Genomic DNA, 23123 nt, shown 5'->3' on the forward strand with positions numbered 1-23123 from the left:
TCTTTATCCGATTTGTGCACCAAATATGTAATATCAATCCAAAATGGCTGGAGTTTTAGAGTTCAATATTTAAGGAGTTATGGCCATTTTAAAATATGTTATATGAAAAACATTGGATTTCTCTCCATTAATCGTGGCTGAATTAGGCGCTTTTCATATTCTTCACCCAAGACTTCGGAAAAGGTTTTCGTGCTAAAAGCATTAACAATTATATATAGCTTTGTCTTTGTCATATATGTCTTAATTACTCACCCTTCTAAATAAACCCGAGCACGAAATGCGGCCACATGCGCCAGATAAACTGGAGCCGGATAGGAAACAGATCGGTTGCAACGTGGGAATAAATGACACAAATTATAGGTTAATTGTTGCAAGAGATCAATATCGAAGTTCGATTCATTTAAAATAACATTATAGCGAGTTGGTTTGGCGGTGCTTTGAATCGATTGGTGACTAACCATAAAAAATTGAACTTCTCTAGGGTGTGTTATCATCTGGTCGACAACAGTACCAGGTTCAACATTATTTAAGTCGCGTTCATCGCGCTGTTGCTTCATTGGGAAGAATCGAGTGTGATGCCGCTTAACTGCGATGATGCAGGTCAATTTTGTATCACATCCCTGCAGGAATATATGGAAATATTTTTATCAATCACTTCTAAAGATGGGACAAAAGTTAATTACCTTTTTTCGACAAGCCCTCTGTATTGCACTCAATTCAACCCTCTGTATAATGGGAAATTGACCATCCGAGACGCCATCTCTATAGTAGATAATATGAGTAGGATACGTTTTCATAAACTGGAAATAGAACTCCAAATGCCGATTCGTGATCGACTCCATATCTTCAATGTCTTCCTTAGTAGATTGTTGCAATCTGTATTGCATGTTATAGCATGCTCCAATTCGATCGTGTGAAGCCGTAACTCCCACTACGCTAGGAATGTGGGGCTGATCGGGAGAGGGATGCGTCACATCAGCACCCATGAACATCACATTTTTAATGGGAGCCATTAACTCTTTCATGTCATCAGCATTGTTCAGTAATATCTTGTGGTTGGTTCCGTTAAGCTTTCCGTTTACCCCCAAAAGGAGGTTCGAGATAATTGCTGGAGATTGCGCAATTTTTTTAACAGTTTTGTCTTGTATGCACTGCGTTAAAACTCCTACTTTTAAATCAGCAACCTGCTTAATATGGTAATAAGCGGTTCTGCCTAAGACAACAAAGACTAAAGCATAGTCACTCTTAGCCAGATTCAGAAGAGTGCTATAAATATCCGTATATTTCATAATTTCAGCCGCATTTTCAAGATGCATGTTTAAATCCTTTGCCTTTTTTAAGACCTGAAAGAAAAACAAAAGAAAAACACCTCCCATAGTAGCTTACTTTACCTGCTGTGCTTGTATTACTTACAGATTTCTTAAAATTATCCAGATGTATGTATTCAATTCCTGATTGATATATTATTGCCCATTTGTGTCCAACCTGCTTGCCTGCTTGCGGTTTAGTACAAATCAAGAATTGTTGCTTGTCCATCATCCAACCACCGCGTTTTACATTAACAGTTTGACCGTTCAAATATTCGATAATCGGGCTTGGTAAAACTCGAATTGGCACTTTAATAAAATTCAAATCAATTTTAATACCAAATGATTGGACGATTTTGCTGGCATTAAGATTGAAATGCTGCAGCATATCCATGATTTTTCTCTTGCGAACATTAGTAGAAGTTGCAGCAAAACGTATCATGTTCCGTACTTGTGTTGATTCGTCTTTACGCTAAACAACATTACGTTTCAGAACCACCAGGCGCTACTCTCAGTTAACTTTGTTATACTTACGTTCAAGACCTGGCCCCCTGCAATCTTACATAGTTCCATTGGCAAATATATCGAATGAGCCGTCGAACCGACTTCAACACAACTTAAATTCGGATACTTAAGTGAGTATCCCCGAGATTTAAAGTATTCAGCAACCGTCATTTGTAGACCATCACCATTTAAGAAATGTAGCTGGGAAGCAGAATTCCCTATTTTCAATACTTTGTATTTCCTGGCAAAACTTTTAAATGATTCTGGTGGTTGATACACAATATTAATGCCTCTAAGATAACTCTGTACTTGTTTGTTCTCCCTTAAATCTCGGTCTAATCCGATTTTCTGATTTTTCAAGTAATCGATCAGGCTAGACTCACTAGGAAATGATTTGTGGGTGATGTCGACATTTAGGAAGGGCTGATCGCCTAAAATTACAGCCTCAAACAAACCAGTCCAAGCTTCGTAACCATCCCCTAAATCGTGTGGTTTTATGGGTTTGCAAAAAAATGCTCGACCGACGCGTAGGCCCTTTTCGTGATTACTTTCAGACAAAATAACATACAATGCTTGCAAGGCCCTCATTGGTTTGTCGGACACTGAATCATTGTGGTATCTGCAAAACAAGAAGAGAAGGAAACATGATTGTATCGCGTATTTACCTTAATAGTTTGCAGAGAAGACATTTTTCTATGTAATGCAATATTCTATTGAAATTAATAATAATAATAACATAATAATAATAATAATAATAATAATAATAATAATAATAATAATAATAATAATAATAATAATAATAATAATAATAATAATAATAATAATAATAATAATAATAATAATAATAATAATAATAATAATAATAATAATAATCATAATAATAATAATAATAATAATAATAATAATAATAATAATAATAATAATATAATAATAATAATAATAATAATATAATAATAATAATAATAATAATAATAATAATAATAATAATAATAATAATAATAATAATATAATAATAATATAATAATAATAATAATAATAATAATAATAATAATAATAATAATAATAATAATAATAATAATAATAATAATAATAATAATAATAATAATAATAATAATAATAATAATAATAATAATAATAATAATAATAATAATAATAATATAATAATAATAATAATAATAATAATAATAATAATAATAATAATAATAATAATAATAATAATAATAATAATAATACTAATAATAATAATAATATAATAATAATAATAATAATAATAATAATAATAATAATAATAATAATAATAATAATAATAATAATAATAATAATAATAATAATAATAATAATAATAATAATAATAATAGTAATAATAATAATAATAATAATAAGAATAAGAATAATAAGAATAATAATAATAATAAAGTTTACAAAAATACATGGACAGACAGATGGGCGGATATGTTTTTATCGTTTCCTTTTACCTGTAACAAGCAAATGCACAAAGACATAATACCCGACCACCTAGAGGTGTAGGGAATAATAAGGGTTATAAGGATATCAACATGAAATTTAGACGAAGTATATTAAACTTCATATAGAGTACATAGAGGGTCAGATGAAAAAACTGCAACCAACTTCAGACTGCTATCATTTCTAAGCCACTCGTTTGATAGCTGGTGAGCATTTTCCAGAAAAATGTTATTCGTAATGGAATTCAAGCGTGGCAGTGTGGTTTTATTTTTTGCGTGGTAGTGTGATTTACATTTGGCAGGAAAACCACAATTGGCTATGGTTAGAGCACTCCAGCACTGAAATATGAATAAATCTTTTGTGTCTTGTACCATCGGTCGTTACCGTGATACTGGTAGCGTGGCCCGACGTCAAGGAAGTGGAGGGAAGAAAACAGCAACATCAGCAGAAATGGTACGAAAAGTAAAGAAGCGAATTGATCTCAGTGGCCGAAAAATGGCTCGTGAGCTGAACATATCGTAATATTCCATTCGTCAAATATTGAAAAATGAGCTCGGGGTAAAGGCATTGAAATTCCAAAAAGTTCAAGAACTTACACCGCAACAGAAAGAAAATAGACTCAAAAGAGCTAAGGAGTTGATTCGCTTGGTCGAAAGTGGTGAACCGCCGAATTTGGTTTTCTCCGGTGAGAAAAAATTCGTTTACTTGCCAAAGAGGTCAGCTGGAAATGTGAACTTTGGACACCAAAATCTCCGGATACCAATTCGTTGGACTATTGTGTCTGGACTGTTTTGGAAAGCAATGTTGGCACTATAAAACACCAGAGTGTCGATCACCTCAGCAACATTCGGGCAGTGTGTGACGGTTTCATTGGCCGTTTGAAGGTCATAATTCGTGCCAAAGGTGTCCAATTCGAACAAATCTAAACTTTGATGCTATTTCCAACATGCTTTCATTCAATAAAATTTAAAAAAAAAGTAAAAATTATGGCGTTTGACTCTGTTGCAGTTTTTTTATCTCACCCTGCATCTCATATCGATCTTGCTTTCAATGGGTTATTAAGTCAAATAGAGAGAAACATATTTTTAAAATATTATAAATACTTTTGTGTAACTAGTTGAGCGAAATCTAAGAAGAGTTTCTGTCAACTTACGTCCGAAGTGAATTTAGATCCACCTCGCAATCCAGGGTTTCCTTTATCTCCACTTGGAATTCTATGGTGCGGCTGTTTGAGTCTGAAACCTTTAAAAAGAAATTGGTATTTTTGTAACCTCATTATGAAAACCATGAAATTGCATACCTTAACTGTGCCGTTGATTGGACTAGAAAGACGTTTTGGTGTATAGCAACTCTTTTTTCCGTCAAAAGCGGCCTCAATATCATGGAAATATTTTTGTTTACACTTCTGAAAAGCAAGTCTTACAAATTGTTTTGAACGGACAGGAGTTATTGTAATGTCGTAGTGATAGACCTTGTTGGGCATACTATCAAGTAACAATTTCAAATAGTTAACTTCTACAGTACCTGGTGTACCACGTGTGCCACGAACAATGCCAGTACAGGATGTCTGTCCACCTGCAACGAATAATTCAGAAAAATTAGATCTTATATTAAATGCGGCTTTAATCCTATAACAATTTCGAAGTGTTTATGAATTACTGGAGTTTGGGTTATTTAGAATTTTGATGTCTCAGAGATCCATAGTTGAATTTCATGACAAATAGTAAATTCTCGCTTAAAGAGATTTTTTGTCATATTTTGAAAACATAACCAATAGGATCTCTTTGGGATCCTCGATAGAGGTTTAAATTTTTCGAAAAAAAAAAAATCTTCGTATTGCTATAAGTACCCACAAAGGGTCAAAATTTTGAATAATGATAACTCTTATAAAATGCGATGCAAGAGCCCGATTGTCACATCATCAACACATCACAATATTTTTATTAACCCAAAGTCTGGTGTGAAGATGGAATATATCTGTCCACTCCTTCTGGTGCCTCCCCCACAAAGGGACAACGTTTCGAATAACGATTATTAAATACGAAATAATTATCCGACTCTCTTCATATTTCACACATCCCATTATTTCTACTAACACAAGATTTGCTGTGAAGATTGGATAAAGTGGTCCACTCCTTCAAGTACCTCCCCCACAAAAGGTAAAAATTTGGAATATCTATGGAGCTTCTAAAACGCGAAATTAACATCCGATTCCATTCAGACTTGGCACATCTCAATACTTCTATCAACACAAGATCTTTTATGATGATGGTTGGGATCGGACCTATTCCTTCTGGTACCTCCCCCACAAAAGGTCAAAATTTTGAATAATTATAACTTTTATAAAATGTGATGTAAGAGTCTGATTGTCTTCAAATTACAGATATTACAATTTTTTTTATTAACCCTAGGTCTGGTGCGAAGATGGAATATATCGGTCCACTCCTTCTGGTACCTCACCAGTTTTCAATACTTTCATCTGCCAAAAATCGCGCAAAAAAAATCAGCGATTCTTCACAACTTGCTATATATAAATATTTATCTCTAGCCAAAACCTGAGATGAATATGAAATTTATGATTTCGTATAAAATTGGTTAAAAATGTTCGATTTCCTTGTAATTTTTCCCAAGCCAATATTTGTATCAGTGTTAGATGAGGCTTGAAAATGGAACACATTTGTCGAATATACCTGCATTTTAACATTTTCTAAAAATTATCACATATCTGATATAAAGTGTAGGAAGTAGTCGATATAGTCCAAACCTGACATGTCTCAATATTTATATCATCATATTTATTTAGGTTCGATACGAAATGGATAATATTGGCCCATTCCTTCGGAACCTAGGGTCAATCATAACAGAAGTCAAAATACAGGGTGAGATGAAAATACTCCTACCAACTTAAGACTGCTGTCATCTGTAAGCCACTCGTCCGACAGCTGTTAAAATTGTTGTCTATTTTCGCAGCTAATCGTGTGTTAGTAGCAACATTGGAAATTGCTGAGTTTGAAAGTGATATAATGCTCATTTCCCGTTATATGAGCTTCATTGTAATTCTGAATTTATCCACTTTGTGGGATGGGTACCAGAAGGTGTGAGATGATATTAACTTACTTCACACCAGATCTTATTTTGGTAAAAATATTGTGATTGTGCATTTTTTAGATTTATATTCAAAATTTTGACCGTTTTTGATATTGCCCGCACCTCTCCTAGCACTGATAAAAATATTAAAATTTGCAAAGTTTGAACAAAATCAGATCATCCTTTCTTTTTTTTCATAAAGTAAATTTTTATACTAGATGGAATGGACCGATATAGCTCTCATCTTCAAACTCGACCTAAGTTTGATTATAGTATTAAGATGTATCAAACAGATACCCCCTTCAAAAGTTATGGTGCGCACCAGTCAGACGGACGGACAACAATAAATCGGCTCTACATGTCCTGAAACGGATATGGTCTAAAGATGAGGCACGTTTTGGCCGTATCAAAACGTATCCATGTGTATGCATATGGCTGAGGGTAAAAAAACGATAACAACTCCTTACGAATACTCACTGTTCTTTTTTCCCATGACTGCTGAAACCCCCACTTGTCCTTTTTGCTGCTTCATCTGCCTTCCTTGCTGTGAGCGCTGCACACTGATATTTTTGACATTTTGATCTGCTAAATTTATTAAAACTACAGCCTTCTGTAATCTAGAATTCTACCATTTTATTGACCTACCTTTTTCTCCTTGTTGTTGTGCCTGTCCCCTTTGTAGTTGTGCTGGATTTCGTTGTTGCTTTGGCTGTCCACCTTGTTGTTTATTTTCTGTACCCTGCTGGTTGTCTTTTCTTCTTTGTTCTTGGAAAGGTGCACGTTGACATAGATCCGATCCACTTTCCCGTTGACCATCTCGACCTTTATTTTAACACCAATGGAACCGAAATTTCCAGCGCACTCAAAAAATAAAGTTACAAAACAAAACACCTACCTGTTTTGGAATCCTCGCAGACTGTAGCTGGTGTAGGTTGATCTTGTTCCGGCTTTTTTCCTTCTGGCTTATACTCAACAAGAGAAAGACAAATAAAGAATTTCACAATTAAATGCAATTACCAACAGACAAACTAAATACCAACAAGACTGTTTCACAACACCCCCTTGCAGATACTCACTATTCTTTTTTCCCATGGCTGCTGATCGACTTTTTATTCCTGAAAATCTTTATATTTTTGCAAAAAACAAAAATTGTAATTGTTTTGAATTTTTTTTAGTTTTCAAATTAGAACGTTAACCAAGTAATATAATTTGTTGTGTGTTTGTTGGTGCGTTAAGTTCGTGTATTTATATTCTGTTGTTCAGGGTTGCCATGCCTTCTTTTTATTTATCCGTAAATTAGGGACATTATTGAGACAAATGTAGTTGAGAATACCAGGGTTTAAAATGCTAATGCCAATTTAGCTATTGCACGGAGAATTTTCATTCTTGCGGGCTAAAAATTTCTCAAAATATGTTGTCTATCTATGAGTTGCGTCAACAAATAGAAACGGATTACAAAAAAAAAAAAAATAAATAAATAACAAAGACAGATATTGCCATGGTACAATGATATCAAGGTAGGGCTATGATACATATGATTTCAATTTTTTTTATTTTCTTGGCTTAATATGTCATCTTTATTGTTTATGTATGTGTTTTCTTTTCAATAACAAAAAAATTGTTCAGAAAACATTCAAATTCGGATGTTTTCAAAATGTTTATTTCATCGTATGCATCGACAAAATCTAGAGTTTTTGTAGCGAAATAATCCTTTAGAGATATATAGAACCTTGTTTTGAAAAGAAGTGTTGAGCTTTCATTCAGTTTTCGCGGTTTTCAATTATTTATTCAAAATAAATGCAACAAGTTGTTTGATTTTTATTGTTTTGATACTAATTCTGACATTACAAGCCAAACAGGTAGAACTCTATACTTGCAATTTTTTCAAAGTTGACCTACCTTCTCTTCATTGTACCATGGATATTGCTATTTGAAATCGCCAACCAACACAAAATAGCAGTGAGCAGCTGCGACAAAATTGAAATCAAAATAGTAGCACGGCAGCTACAAGGTTTTCAGAAAAAAAAACACATATATATTTTTTTTGAGTTCAGTGTAGCTTGAAAAAAAGTTCACACTGTATGGAATGCGATAAAAATCGAATTTTTATCCATTTGGTATTGTCATACTAAAGGATATAGGTAAATGCATCAACGCTTGGAAACATTGGCATGTCAAAATTTTTGAAATGTATTTTCTAAAAAATTAGTTAATTTTATATGTTTTCTTATACGTCACCAATCAGACGCTGTTATCATATGCAATTTTCAAATTTAAATACATTTTGATGAACATTTTCAATTTTAAAATTGGTTTGACATCCCAACAGCTGTGCCGATGCGACTACCTGTATTCTTCTACCATGTCAATAACATTTGCACATTGTCTACAGCATGGCAGAAAAATACAGGTAGATGCATCAACGCTTGGGAGCATTGATATGTCAAAAAACTTTAAATGTTTTTTTTAAATATAAGTAGATTTTTATATGTTTTCTTATACGACGCCATTCGGAGGTTATTATAATTCGTGTTTTTCAACAATGTTTATAAATTTAAATAATTTTTCATCCAACATTTTCAATTCCAAAATTGGTTTGACAGTTCATTGTCTCAGCAGCTGTGTCGACGCGTCTACCTATATTCTTCTACCATGGTCTACAGCAAATGTTATTGACATGGTAGAAGAATACAGGTAGTCGCATCGACACAGCTGCTGTGATGTCAAACCAATTTTAAAATTGAAAATTTTCATCAAAATGTATTTAAATTTGAAAAATACATATCATAACAGCCTCTGATTGGTGACGTATAAGAAAACATATAAAATTAACTCATTTTTTAGAAAATACATTTCAAAAATTCTGACATGCCAATGTTTCCAAGCGTTGATGCATTTACCTATATCCTTCTACCATGGTTATTGAAGCCTATCAATTTAAATTTATTTTATTTTTGTGAGATATTATTCAATACATTTAAAAAAAATTTTTTGGTTAGTTACAATTCAAAAATAAACGTAGATTAGCTGACGAGCTTGAAAACATATGTAAGTGTTTTATTATAAGCGTACGAAAGCATATTTGGGAGAATTTTCCAAAAAAAAAACAAATTTCGTGATGGAATTCAAGCATTATAGTGTGATTTCTTTATATTTCTTTACATAAACCAAATGTGGCTATCGTTAGAGCCATGGTACAATGATATCAAGGTAGGGCTATGATACCATATGATTTTAATTTTTTTATTTTCTTGGCTTAATATGTCATCTTTATTTGTTTATGTATGTGTTTTCTTTTCAATAACAAAAAAAATTGTTCAGAAAACATTCAAATTCGGATGTTTTCAAAATGTTTATTTCATCGTATGCATCGACAAAATCTAGAGTTTTTGCAGCGAAATAATCCTTTAGAGATATATAGAACCTGATTTTGAAAAGAAGTGTTGACCTTTCATTCAGTTTTCGCGGTTTTCAATTATTTATTCAAAATAAATGCAACAAGTTGTTTGATTTTTTATTGTTTTGATACTAATTCTGACATTACAAGCCAAACAGGTAGACCTCTATACTTGCAATTTTTTCAAAGTTGACCTACCTTCTCTTCATTGTACCATGGTTAGAGCACTCCAGCATTTAAATGTGAATAAATCTTTTGTGTCTCGTATCATCGCTCGTTATCGTGATACTGGTAGAGAAGCCCGAAGTCAAGGAAATGAACGGAAGAAAACAGCACATCAGCGGAAATGGTTCGAAGTGTACTTACGCCTTAAGGCTTTTTTGATACAACTTTTTAGGCTACTTTTAGCATTCTCTCATCAGCTGAGCGGTCTTTATATTCTTCTAAGATTAACCCACTGACTGGCTATAAATCTGGTTGAATAAATCTTGGTATATAATAAATAATAGTTTTAGGGCATGGTAGAAGAATATAGGTAGACGCGTCGACACAGCTGCTGGGACAATGAACTGTCAAACCAATTTTGGAATTGAAAATGTTGAATGAAGTCATGGCTAGGCATAATAATGTAAAATTGTAATGGAAAACGACGGCAGGATTTAATCCCTTTATGAAATGTTACAAAATATGCCTAGCCATGACTTCAAGCTTCTTATGTACCTAGACCCTTAGCGCTAAAACAGTGTTTTTTTTACGTTTCACGCAGCCAAAAATGCAAACAGCGTTGTATTTTCTCGCCGAAGTCACATTTAAAGCTTTGATCTGTTATAGCCTTAAGTTGAGAATATAATAAACGCTTTTTTGACTGGCTTAAGTCATCGGTGTTTTCTTCCATGGTAGAAGAATAAAAAATTTTCAATATGTTTTGTCTAAAATATGTAGATTTTTTTTTTGCTATGTATTTTTCAACATTTTCAATTCCAAAATCGGGTTGACAGTTATTTGTCCTAGCAGCTGTGTCGATGCGACTATCGGTATTCTTCTACCATGACTTCTTCTTGCTCTTTTCCGAAGAAGGCAGCCGAAGTAATTTACCTTGTCAAATGTCACTGCACAGAAAGCAGGTTCCCATCTCTGATTTGTTTAAATTAACAAATGGATTTATAAATAAACATTTTGACAATGAGATGTTGTCAAATGAATAATTTTGAAAGAATTGTAAACATATGATTGTATGACTTTACCTTCTTAATTCTGCCATATTGCTGACCATCTGCAGGGAAAATAATGTATTTTCCAATTTATTATTCATGGTACAATGAAATAAAGGAAACCTCATTTCAAATTAGCATTCCCAGCTCTACCTTTTCTGTAATTTACCTCGTCGAATTTCAATGAATAAAAAACAGTTCCCTTCTCTGATTTTGTCTGTATACCATGGTACAATGAAATAAAGGTAGCCTCATTTCAGCATTCCCAGCTCTGCATTTTCTGTAATTCACCTTGTCAAATTGCAATGCATAAAAAACAATTCCCATCTCTGAGTTTGTGTGTATACAATGGATGTATGAATATGGATTTTGACAATGAAATGTTGTCAAATGTATAAATTTGAAAAAATTGTAAACATATGACTACCTTTTTGGTTCTACCATGCTGTATACTATGGATTTTTAAATATAGATTTTGATTTCGTCAAATGTATAAATTTGAAACAATTGTAAACATATAATTACATGACATTACCTTCTTACGTTTTTTTTTTTTTGCAATTGTTCCAACGGAGAATTGGTGTGCAATTTTTTTTAATAATTGTTTGCAAGAACATATGGATTGACGTTGGCATTTGATGTATGTATTTTTTTTTTTTTTTTTTGAATGGAGTTGGCAACCCTTTCCGCATTCAATTGGGGGAATTTGTTTCAAATACTATGTGATTCCCCTAGTTCTAGAACAGTGTATTAATAACAACCTCTTATCTAATCAGTATTGATTTGTTAAATGTTTTGTTCGTGTGACTCATTCATATATATCATAAGAAATGACAAAATGAGTTCCGAGAATCAGTAATAAAAAAAAACAATTTATAAAAGACTATAGTCGGATGGGTCGGGAATGTTATACCATAAACAGAAATAGATCATTTCCATGTACACTAAATCAATAGCCTAAGGACTTATTAGCTATAGCTAATTATATTAATTTTTAGACGCTTATTTATAAATATAATTGTAAATAAATGAATAAAATAATGAAAATCATATAAAATTGACGGTTGTACTGTACAAAATGCTATGTCATGATAAGGTGACATAATGTTTTTTCAAACTACCAGCGCTATCTTTACAATATAACAAGAGCGAAATGTCCCATTTCAAAGACATATAATATAAGCAGTAAAGAAAGTCTTAAAGTCGGGCGGGCCCGACTTTATGATACCATACACCACTTTGCTAATTTAGCAGAGCTCCGCATAACAATTCAACGTTTTAATGGGAGAATTCAACATATACGCTATTATTATATTATACATTATTATAATTATATATTATTATAATGATAATAATTTAATTATGAAAATAATTATAATTATATTAAAGTGCGAAGGACTAAATATGCCGATGCATTTGTATCTTTTAAATTCGGACTTGTATTGCCCATTTGGTGCACAATTAATTTGAAATCGGATAAAGATATATATGGGAGCTATATCCAAATCGGAACCGATTTCAATAAAACTTGGCAAAGATATTTCTGAGCTGTATTTGATATATTTCCCTGAATATCGTTGTTACGGAGTGCATATTACGGCTGTGGGTAACAAATATAAAAAATTGGATGAACAGTATAAATGGGAGCTATGGCTATATCAGAACCGATCTTCACCAAATTTGTCATACTAGCTTCTAGACTCAATTCGGTCGTATGTGCCAAATTCCATCCCATTTGGACAAATATCAGACGTTTGGTGCACAAAATTAAAATAAATCGGACGAAGTTATATATGGGAGCTATATCCAAATCTGAATCGATCTCGATAAAATTTAGCAAAGGTATTTCTGAGCTGCATTTGATATATTCCCCAAGGACAAAAATAACAAATCGGATGAACAATATATATGGGAGCTATAGCTATATCTGAAACGATATCGATAATATTTGGCATACTTATTTTCAGGCCTAATTTGGTTGTATGTGCAAAATTCCATACTATTCGGGCTGTATTACACGTTTGGTGCACAATAAAAGGTAAATCGGACGAAGATATATATGGGAGCTATATCTAAATTTTTACCGATTATCTCCAATTTCAATAGGGTTCGTCCTTGAGCCAACCAATGTTGTTTGCAAAATTTCATCACAATCGGATAATAAATGCGACCTGCATTTTGTTCACAAAAATACATGGACAGACGGACTGACATGCATAAATCAACTCAGAAAGTTATTCTATGCAGATCATCAAAAGGAACTATGGGTCTATGTCGTTTCCTTTTGCATGTTACAAACAAATGCACAAAAACATAATACCCTGACCACCTTGTGGTGTAGGGTACAATAAGATGGGACCAAAGACATATAATATAATAAGATGGGACATTACATTGTTACTTTTCTGCAACAGATGGCGTTGGTAATAGAAAAAATATAGAGTTATTGTTGATTTTAATCGATTCATTGTACAAGAAAATGCTCTGGAATAGATTTTTGAGAGCATGTCTATCATACCTGATATTTTTTCGCGTATTTCCGAAGTGGTCACCTTTGGCACGGATTATGGTCTTCAAAGGGCAATGAAACCGTCACACGCTGCCCGAATGTTGGCCCATTCGTATTTTGGCTAAGCGCTTGCTTCGATCGCCTCAAAACTTTGGTATTTTTTAGTGTCAACCTTGCTTTTCAAAATACTACCGACACAATAGTCCAACGGATTGGTATCCGGAGATTTTATTGGTCATTGTGCGCTGGAAATGAAGCGAGGAACCACATTTTGTAACCAGCGATGGCGGTGAGTCCTTTTGGCAAGCCCAAGCTCTGCGGCCAGAATGTTTGCGTACCCAAGGCTTTAATACACCCTCCAGAATATTTTCACGATAATATTCTGCATTTATTCTGATTCCATCGGCTGTTATGGCGGCCCACACCATCACCATGGCCGGCGATGGAGTTCTGGTGGCCAACCGAAGGTGCACATTTTCAGCTGACGTCTTTGGCAAATGAACACGATAATTTCGTTTGTTTACAAACTGCTGGACAGTCGAAGAAAACCAAATTTGACAGTTCACCACTTTTGGCCAAGCTATAGCAACTCTTTAGCTCTTTTGAGTCTATTTTCTTTCTGTTGCGGTGTTCTTGCACTTTGTGGGATTTCCATGGTTTACCCCGAGCTCATTTTTCAATATTTGCCGAATGGAACATTGCGATATGTTCAGCTCACTAGTCGCTTCTTTACTTTTCGAATCATTTCTGCTGATGTTGATGCTTTCTTCCGTCCACTTCCTCGACGTCGGGCTACGCCATAGACAAATGAGGATATAGACAACGAAAAGTTAGTTTTGTCTTTTTATCCGGGTGGCTCTCATATTTTGCATAGTCAACATGCTGATTTACGCGTTCAACCTACTCGACTTCGAAAACACATTTTATCGTTTTTCAAAAATGTCACTTGATTATTCCGGAATTTTTCGATGTCATCACCTACCTTTCACATTTCTTTTATTATCGAACAATTTTCAACTGACAAATATCCTACAATTATTCCCACTCAATCCCCTGAAACGATACAGACGACATCTGGTGATCCGATTTTTTTACACCAGAAGGTGGTCAGGGTATTATGTATTTGTGCATTTGTTTGTAACAGGCAAAAGGAAACGAGATAGATCCTTAGTTCCTTTTGATGATCACTTTCTGAGTTGATTTATGCATGTCCGCCCCTCGGTCCGTCCGTCTGTCCATGTATTCTTGTGAACAAAATGCAGGTCGCATTTATTATCCGATTGAGATGAAATTTTGCGAACAATATTTGTTTGGCCCAAGGACGAACCCTATTGAAATTGGAGATAATCGGTCAAAATTTAGATATAGCTCCCATATATATCTTCGTCCGATTTACCTTTTATTGTGCACCATATATATCTTCGTCCGATTTGCCTTTTATTGTGCACCAAACGTGTAATATCAGCCCGAATAGTATGGAATTTTGCACATACAACCAAATTAGGCCTGAAAATTAGCATGCCAAATTTGATCGAAATCGGTTCAGATATAGCTATAGCTTCCATATATATTGTTCATCCGATTTGTTATTTTTGTCCTACGCAGCCGTAATATACACTCTGTAACAACAATATTTGGGGAAATATATCAAATGCAGCTCAGAAATACCTTTGCTAAATTTTATCGAGATCGGTTCAGATTTGGATATAGCTTCCATATATAACTTCGTCCAATTTACCTTTTATTGTGCACCAAACGTCTAATATTTGCCCGAAACGTAACAACGATATTCAGGGAAATATATCAAATACAGCTCAGAAATATCTTTGCCAAATTTTATCGAGATCGGTTTAGATTTGGATATAGTTCCCATATATATCTTTATCTGATTTCAAATTAATTTTGCACCAAATGGGCAATATAAGTCCGAATTTAAAAGATACAAATGCTTCGGCATATTTAGTCCTTTGAATTTTAAATTATAATTATAATCAAAGCGTGTATGATTGAATTCTCCCATAAAAACTTTTAATTATTAAGTGGAGCTCAACTAAATTAGCAAAGTGGTGTAGGATATCATATCGGCCCCGCCCGACTTTAGGACTTTCTTTACTGGTTTTTTTTTTTGGAAGATAAACGGTGAGAGCATTTCATTGTCTATTTTTATTTGTCTATGGCTACGTTATCAATATCACGGTAATGAGCCATGGTACGCGAGACAAAAACTTATTCACATTTATATGCTGGAGTGCTCTAACGATAGCCACTTTTGCAGAGGTCTAGTATTTTAGATAACCATTGGATTATATATAATATTAAAAGGGACCACACCTTTCGTTTGAAATTGTTTTGAATGCCTATTGGAATAGAAAAACTGTCCCATACATGACGACGTCGAAAAATATTCAATTATTCAATTCAATTGTAATTATTGTAAATACAATTAAATTGGTTTCGAAGTCGAATGACTGGACCGTGCAAAATACACACCTTACCCCGTGCTAAACTGATGCTGCGACATCTGTTAGCAAACGACATTGAAAGCTTTAGTGCAGAAAGCTTCATTAGTCTATGTCTTTGCTATACATCCATTAGTCTATGCAATAACTTTTTCGGGCGACATCTGTTAAAAAAGGAAATAACAACTGTTACTGTTATGGCATCATGTTGTCTACGATAACAACTTTGAACGATGTGGCAACACTAGCATTTAAATAGTTTCATAATTTCATTGTTATCTGCGCAGCTAAAGCTTTGGCCCGGATTCATCTTCTGGAACGACACGTGCGTTCCGTAGTTCCGCGTCAATGATTTGTTTTTGTTGTCGCTTTTGCTGCTCTTTTCACACTGTGCTTTTGTACTGCAGTATGACACTGGTTTGAATTTGTTGTAATAGCATTACAATAACAACAACAACACAACCAAAAATATGGTTAGAAATTAGTTTAGTGGGTTAAATCTGTTGGTGTTTGTTTGTTGTATGACTGGTTGGTTGTGTGTGTGTGCGCGGATGTGCCTGATTGTTGCCACCATGTCCGGGTGTGAATGACTCCTTCTTTTCGGACAGTCGGTGTTGTGAAAAAAAGTTTGAAATAAAAGAAACCTAAAAAACCGCACAATATGCAAATTATTTGATAGGCATTGGCACTGTTTTGCTGTGTGTTGTTGTAACCTTTGTTAGTTGTTTGTGTTTTTTAGCTGCTGCTGCTGCAAAGGTCAATTTCCAAAACGCCTGATTTAGTTAAAAATTTAATAAAAAAAAATCTAATTGAATTTATTCAAAATGGAAATTATTTAATAAAACTTGTGGATGGAAACCAAATCTAATTACGTCCCTTAAAGCGCCACAATAGCCATGTGTTTAAAGCGGCTGGGTGTTTTCATGAACACAGGTTCTTCGGTTCATATTTAACCGGCATCATATACTGTGTAAACCTTCTTATGTCCTCCACCACACATAGTATGAAGCATGGCAGAAGAATACAGATATTTATGTCAAAAAATTAAAATGTTTTTTTTTTTTTTTTTTTTTTGAAATATAAGTAGATTTTTATATGTTTTCTTATACTACGTCATTCGGAGGTTATTGTAATTCGTGTTTTCAACAACTTTTATAAATTTAAATAATTTTTCATTCAACATTTTCAATTCCAAAATTGGTTTGACAGCTCATTGTCCCAGCAGCTGTGTCGATGCGTCTACCTATATTTTTCTACCATGGTATGAAGGGTATATTGAGTTCGTTATTCCGAATGTAACTTATCGAAATAATAATAAAAAATCGATATTCGGTATTTTGATGACTTTAGCTACATTTTTCACTTCAATTGTCTGCAAGTCCACACAAGATGCTCCTTCTGAGTATATCGGTCATTGTCCCAGCAGCTGTGTCGATGCGTCTACCTATATTTGTCTACCATGGTATGAAGGGTATATTGAGTTCGTTATTCCGAATGTAACTCATCGAAATAATAATAAATAATCGATATTCGGTATTTTGATGACTTTAGCTACATTTTTCACTTCAATTGTCTGCAAGTCCACACAAGATGCTCCTTCTGAGTATCTTGTGTGGATCGTATAGCATCCATATAACGGTACCCCCCGATATTAGGTAGTTTGATGATATTAGCCACATTTTTTACCCCCGTATAACGATACCTCCCAATATACGGCATTTTGATGATTTTAAGAAATTTTTCTACTTCCTTCCAAATGATGGAGAGTGTAAAAATTCGGCCCGAACTTAGCTGCTTTTTAAATTGTTAACCTGACACCCACCATGTCTCTTTTGCTTACTAATTTTGTACACATCTGTATTTTGTTAGTAGGCTGATTATTTCGTAAATGGGCCATATTGGTCCAGGTTTTCATAGGGTGAGATGAAAAAACTGCATCCAACTTCTGACTGCTGTCATTTCTAAGCCACTCCTCCGACAGCTGTTAATATTATTCCAGTGACAGCTCATTACATTGTTTACAAGTGTACAAAAGCATTTCGGTGAGAATTTTCCAGAAAAAAAGTTATTCGTGATGGAATTCGTGCGATTTCTTTATATTTGGCTGGAAAACCACAAATGGCTATCGTTAGAGCACTCCAGCATTTAAATGTAAATAAATCATTTGTGTCTCGTACCATCGCCCGTTACCGTGATACTGGTATCGTAGCCGGACGTCAAGGAAGTGGATGGAAGAAAACAGCAACATCAGCAGAAATGGTTCGAAAAAGTAAAGAGGCGGCTTGATGGAAACCCACGTCACAGTGGCCGAAAAATGGCTCGTGAGCGGAACATATCGCAATATTCCATTTGGCAAATATTGAAATATTGAATTAGCTCCGGGTAAAGCCATTGAAATTCCAAAAAAATGCAAGAACTTACACAGCAACAGAAAGAAAATAGACTCAAAAGAGCTAAAGAGTTGCTTCGCTTGGCCGAAATATGTGAGCTGCCGAATTTGGCTTTCTCCGATTAGAAAACATTCGTTGTCCAGCAGTTTGTAACCAAACAAAATTATCGTGTTTACTTGCCAAAAGGTCAGCTGAAAATGTGCACCTTCATTTCCAGCGCAGAATTGCCATTAAAATCACCGGATACCAATCTACCAATCCGTTGGACTATTGTGTCTAGAGTATTTTGGAAAGCAAGGTTGGCACTAAAAAATACCAAAGTGTCGATCACCTCAAGCAAGCGATTCGCCGGGAATGGGCCAAAATACCACAGAGCAACATTTGGGCAGCGTGTGACGGTTTCATTGGCCGTTTGAAGGCCATAATTCGTGCCAAAGGTGACCAATTCGAACAAATCTAAATTTATTCTAAAATTTGATGAAAATCTTCATTTGGTGAAAATCGGTCAAGATATAGTACAACTACCACATATATGTTCCATCCGATTTGGTGTTCCAGTCCTTCTCATGCGTAATATGCACTCCACAACAAGGATATTTGATCCGGACATCAGATACAGCTCGAAAATACTTCTGCCAAATTTTTTACCGATATGGGATCAGATTTGGATATAGCTCCCATATATATATAAAATTCTAAGTCGATTTAACGATGCCCGCCTGTCTGTTAAAATCAAGATACAGCCCACATTATTTGACGGTAAGCGTCAAAATTTAGCAGAACAATGTGTTTTGTGTCTAGGATGGTTGGTATTGAAAATGAGATATATCGGTCGACGTTTTGGAATAGTCCCTATATAACGGTATCTCCCGATATTCGGTATTTTGATGATTTTTCTACATTTTTCACGGATTTGTCTAAAAATTGGTATTCGTAGTTCATAATGGATTCTAGCTCTAGTTGCGAAACATTGTACGTATAGGCCCACATTTTGGTATAGCCCCAAAATATAACGGTACCTCCCGATATTCGGGGTTTTGACGATTTTTGCCACGGATTTGTCCACAAATTGGTATTTGTAGTTCTTAATGGGTTCTAGCATGTGTAGCGGAACACAGTATGTATAGGTCCACGTTTTCGTATAGCCGTCATATAACAGTACAGCCCGATATTCGGTATTTCGTTTTTTCACGGATTTGTCTAAAATTTGGTGTTCGTAGTTCATAGTGGATTCTAGCTCCGTTGGCGAAACATTGTATGTGTGTCCACGTACCTATTTCGGTATCTCCTGATATTCGGTAGTTTGATGATTTTTGCAACATTTTTTCACGGATTTCTCCAAAAATTGGTATTTGTAGTTCGAAGTGGGTTCCAGCTCAGTTGGTGAAACATTGTATGTATAGGTCCACGTTTTTGTATAGCCCCATTAGCGACATTTTTAACCGGAATTGTTTCAAATTTGGTATTTGAAGTTCGAAATGGATACTACAGTCTAAGACAGAAAATTATCTGCGCAGGTCCACGTCTTCGTATAGCCCCCATATAACGGTACCTCCCGATATTCGGTATTTTGATGATTTTAGCGACGTTATTAACCGGAATTGTTTCAAATTTAGTATTTGAAGTTCGTAATGGATGTTACAGCCTATGACAGAAAATTGTCTGTGCAGGTCCACGTCTTCGTACAGCCCCCATATAACGGTACCTCCCAATATTCGGTATTTTGATGATTTTAGCGTCATTTTTCACCGGAATTGTTTCAAATTACGTATTTAGTGTTCGTAGTGGGAACTTCAGTCTGTGATAGAAAATTGTCTATGCAGGTCCAGGTCTTTCTATAGGCCCCATATATCAGTACCTCCATACATTCGGTATTTTGACGAGTTTAGGTACAATACCCACAGAAATTGTTTGAGATGTCGTATTTGAAGTTCGTAGTGGATGCTATAGCCTGTGACAGATAATTGTCTATGCTGGTCCAGGTCTTCGCGCAGCTTTGATATAACGGTACCTCCCTACATACGATATTTTGATGATTTTAGCTACATTATTCACCGTTTATTTCAAGTTTCAAATTTGAATATGGTAATGGCTTATTACAAACAATGCCTATGTAGGTCCACGTCGTATAGACCCCAATATAACGGCTATATTCGGTATTTTTAAAATGTTAGAGAATTTTTAAGGATTTTATTTTTTGAAAATGTTCAAATTCGTTCTAAATGATGGAGGATATTTAAAGTTCGACCCGGCCGAACTTACTGCTTTTTAACATATTTTTTACTTACCACTTTCTCAAATAATTGTTAATAAAACACAATTTTTGTTAGTTTTTGTTTTATCTATTCAATTAATACATACACTGAAATGTAGGAAAATATTTCAAATAAAGCCACCTCAAAAGTGATATTTTTCCTGTTCTTACTTACCCCACCTCCTCCACCCAAAAATTACCAATAAAGAACACGTTTTCTATTTGTGATTGTTTTTTTTATTGTTTATTATTATTTATTCATTTTATTCTAAAAATTTCTATGGAATGTTTTTCAAGAGTATCGGAAGTTTGAGTTATGTTATGTACACAGTTTCTATATGGTCTGAGAATTTCATAGATACATTGATTACGGATTTTGGTTAGGGTCTCGGTTTCTGGATTTTCTGTTTTTTTTTTTTCAATAAAAATAATTGTTTTTATTTATCTTTCTTAATTGTATATTTTCTGTTTAAATTGTAGGAGTATGTAGTTGTTGGTATATATTTATATTTAGTTGTTAGTTTTATTTATTTATTTTTTTGGGAAGAAATATATATTTAACTAAGAAATAGTGGGGAAAACAAATGTTAGTAGAATTCCAAAAAAATTAAAATTGTTATAAAATACGATTATAAATTTTTGGGCAAAAACATTTCATTTTGCGCGAAGAATAAAATCAAACTTTGGTTTTTGGGTTTTGTTTAGCCATTGTATCCCATGTAGTTGCCATATGCTGGTGGTTGAGTGGGGTAGTTCTTGGCACCGCTCGAGCTAGACGAGGAAGAAGAGGAACCCGATTTGGAGGGATTCTCACTGAAGAGACCACCGAAATTCTTGGAAGATAAAATATCTCCCAGACCACCAGAGCTGCTGTGGCCACCGCCAGAGCCGCCACCGCCCAAAAGGCTACCCAAAAAGCTGCTGGCACTGCTACCACCACTGCTGCTGCCCCCACCACCGCCGCCAGACAAAACATTACCCAACAAACCACCCAAAATATTGGAGGCAGTACTGCCCGAAGAAGAGCCACCGGATGAACCGCCAGCACCACCAGTACCATAACCGCCGCTTGGTGTATAACCACCACTAGGTTGATAGCCGCCACTGGGTTGACTGGGTTGTTGATTACCGCCACCTCTCAAAGTATTTGCAATTTGTCCGGCAATAATACCGGTCACAGCGTTGCGTACCTCAGGGCTGGATAGAAAATTGGAGAAGAAACCACCACCACCTTCTTTTTCTTTGGTGGGATTGCGACCGGGAGCCGGAGCTGGAGGAGTATAACCACCATGACCACCACCATAACCACCTTGTCCGCCATAACCTGGAGCTGGGGGAGTATAACCACCATAACCACCTTGATAGCCTGGTGGCACATAACCACCTGGATTGTAACCGCCCGGCTGATAACCGCCGCCACCACCCATGGAACCACGATTATCGCTCGGCAAACTGGGATACAAGCTATGACCGCCCGAACCACCAGTATTGAAGGCCGGAGCACTGGGTGCAGGTGGAGCACTGGGATTATCATTGTTGGTGGTTTGCGAATTAATTACTGCAAGTGCAAGTGGTGTTTTGTGAATTGCGCAGCGTGTTCAGTGTTAGCGACATAAAATGCAAGCCATCCCATATTTTGCAAAGTCGTTTCAAGGTCAGCCAAAGATATGCCACCGAGCAGCACGCAATATTTGCAAATAAAACCATCAAACCAAATGAATGCATAAATTGTCAACAGAAAAAAGCAAAAAAATAAAATAAAAATAAAAATTAGTTAAACATTTTTTTCTTTTAGCCAAAAACAAATTTCTACAACAATAACAGACAAGGTACATAATTAAATGATATAATATAGGTTTTTGTTTTAGTTGTATTTTATATTATTATGTTATAAAATCCTAACTATATACAATATGTGTAACAAAGATATGATGGGTTTTGAAAAAGGCAATGTTAATATTTGTAAATTAAAAAAAAAAATTGAAAAAACGGCTTAGTGGCCGACATTTTGTGTGGAAAATGTATTATGTTTAGGCACGAAGTACAGTTATCTCCTGGACAAAATTCTTCGATTTGTAAGAAATTAAAATTGAACCAAAAATTTCATAATTTTGAATAAAAAAGTAAAATCCATTGATTCGCAATGTCATTTCACTATTAAAATATACTTATTTTACTTATCCTCCACTTGCTCCTGTATATTTTTCCAATAAATACTTATTTATTAGTGGTAATTCTTATTTTTTACTGTTCCAATGAATATTTCTCGATGGATGCAAAAAATTGAATGGCCAAATTGACTTTATCTACTTTTTCCTTGAACTGATGCTTCCACTCATTCAAAATACTGTTTTGTACTCTCAAATTCTATTTACCTTAAAGTTCCCAACTCTCTCTGTTGTGTGATTGTTGCTGTACTTGTTCTATTCATATTTGTGCTACTGACCAATATCGCAACTCTCTCTGTTGTGTGATTGTTGCTGTACTTGTTCTATTCATATTTGTGCTACTGACCAATATCGGTTTCTCCACAATTAGCAT

At 34.7% G+C, this 23123-nt stretch overlaps 2 protein-coding genes across 2 annotated transcripts; both read right to left on the reverse strand.

Moving 5' to 3' along the window:
* Window positions 1-248: 248 nt before the first annotated feature.
* Window positions 249-7128, reverse strand: LOC131805362 (protein argonaute-2-like). The gene is made up of 8 exons (XM_059128476.1): window positions 7008-7128; window positions 6840-6944; window positions 4576-4850; window positions 4429-4517; window positions 1842-2430; window positions 1414-1779; window positions 684-1343; window positions 249-620 (listed from the first exon to the last, which is right to left on the reverse strand). The coding sequence occupies exons 2-8, from the start codon at window positions 6892-6894 to the stop codon at window positions 249-251; spliced, it is 2406 nt and encodes an 801-aa protein (XP_058984459.1). The 5' UTR covers window positions 6895-6944; window positions 7008-7128.
* Window positions 7129-20989: 13861 nt separating this feature from the next.
* On the reverse strand, window positions 20990-22294 carry LOC131805366 (uncharacterized). Its single transcript, XM_059128479.1, has one exon. It carries the CDS (start codon window positions 22007-22009, stop codon window positions 21284-21286), a length of 726 nt encoding a protein of 241 aa, XP_058984462.1. The 5' UTR covers window positions 22010-22294; the 3' UTR covers window positions 20990-21283.
* Window positions 22295-23123: the final 829 nt, after the last annotated feature.

Source organism: Musca domestica, unplaced genomic scaffold, assembly GCF_030504385.1.
Source record: "Musca domestica strain aabys unplaced genomic scaffold, Musca_domestica.polishedcontigs.V.1.1 104, whole genome shotgun sequence".
NCBI classification, from domain to species: Eukaryota; Metazoa; Arthropoda; class Insecta; order Diptera; family Muscidae; genus Musca; species Musca domestica.

Excerpts from the sequence above, each read along its gene's own strand:
- LOC131805362 (XM_059128476.1), bottom strand. The coding sequence starts at position 6,894 with ATGAAGCAGCAAAAAGGACAAGTGGGGGTTTCAGCAGTCATGGGAAAA. Across the intron at positions 4,518-4,575 it reads CAATCAACGGCACAGTTAAG|GTTTCAGACTCAAACAGCCG; the intron begins GTATGCAATTTC and ends TTCTTTTTAAAG. Across the intron at positions 2,431-4,428 it reads GATCTAAATTCACTTCGGAC|ATACCACAATGATTCAGTGT; the intron begins GTAAGTTGACAG and ends CTTGTTTTGCAG.
- LOC131805366 (XM_059128479.1), bottom strand. The coding sequence starts at position 22,009 with ATGGGTGGTGGCGGCGGTTATCAGCCGGGCGGTTACAATCCAGGTGGT.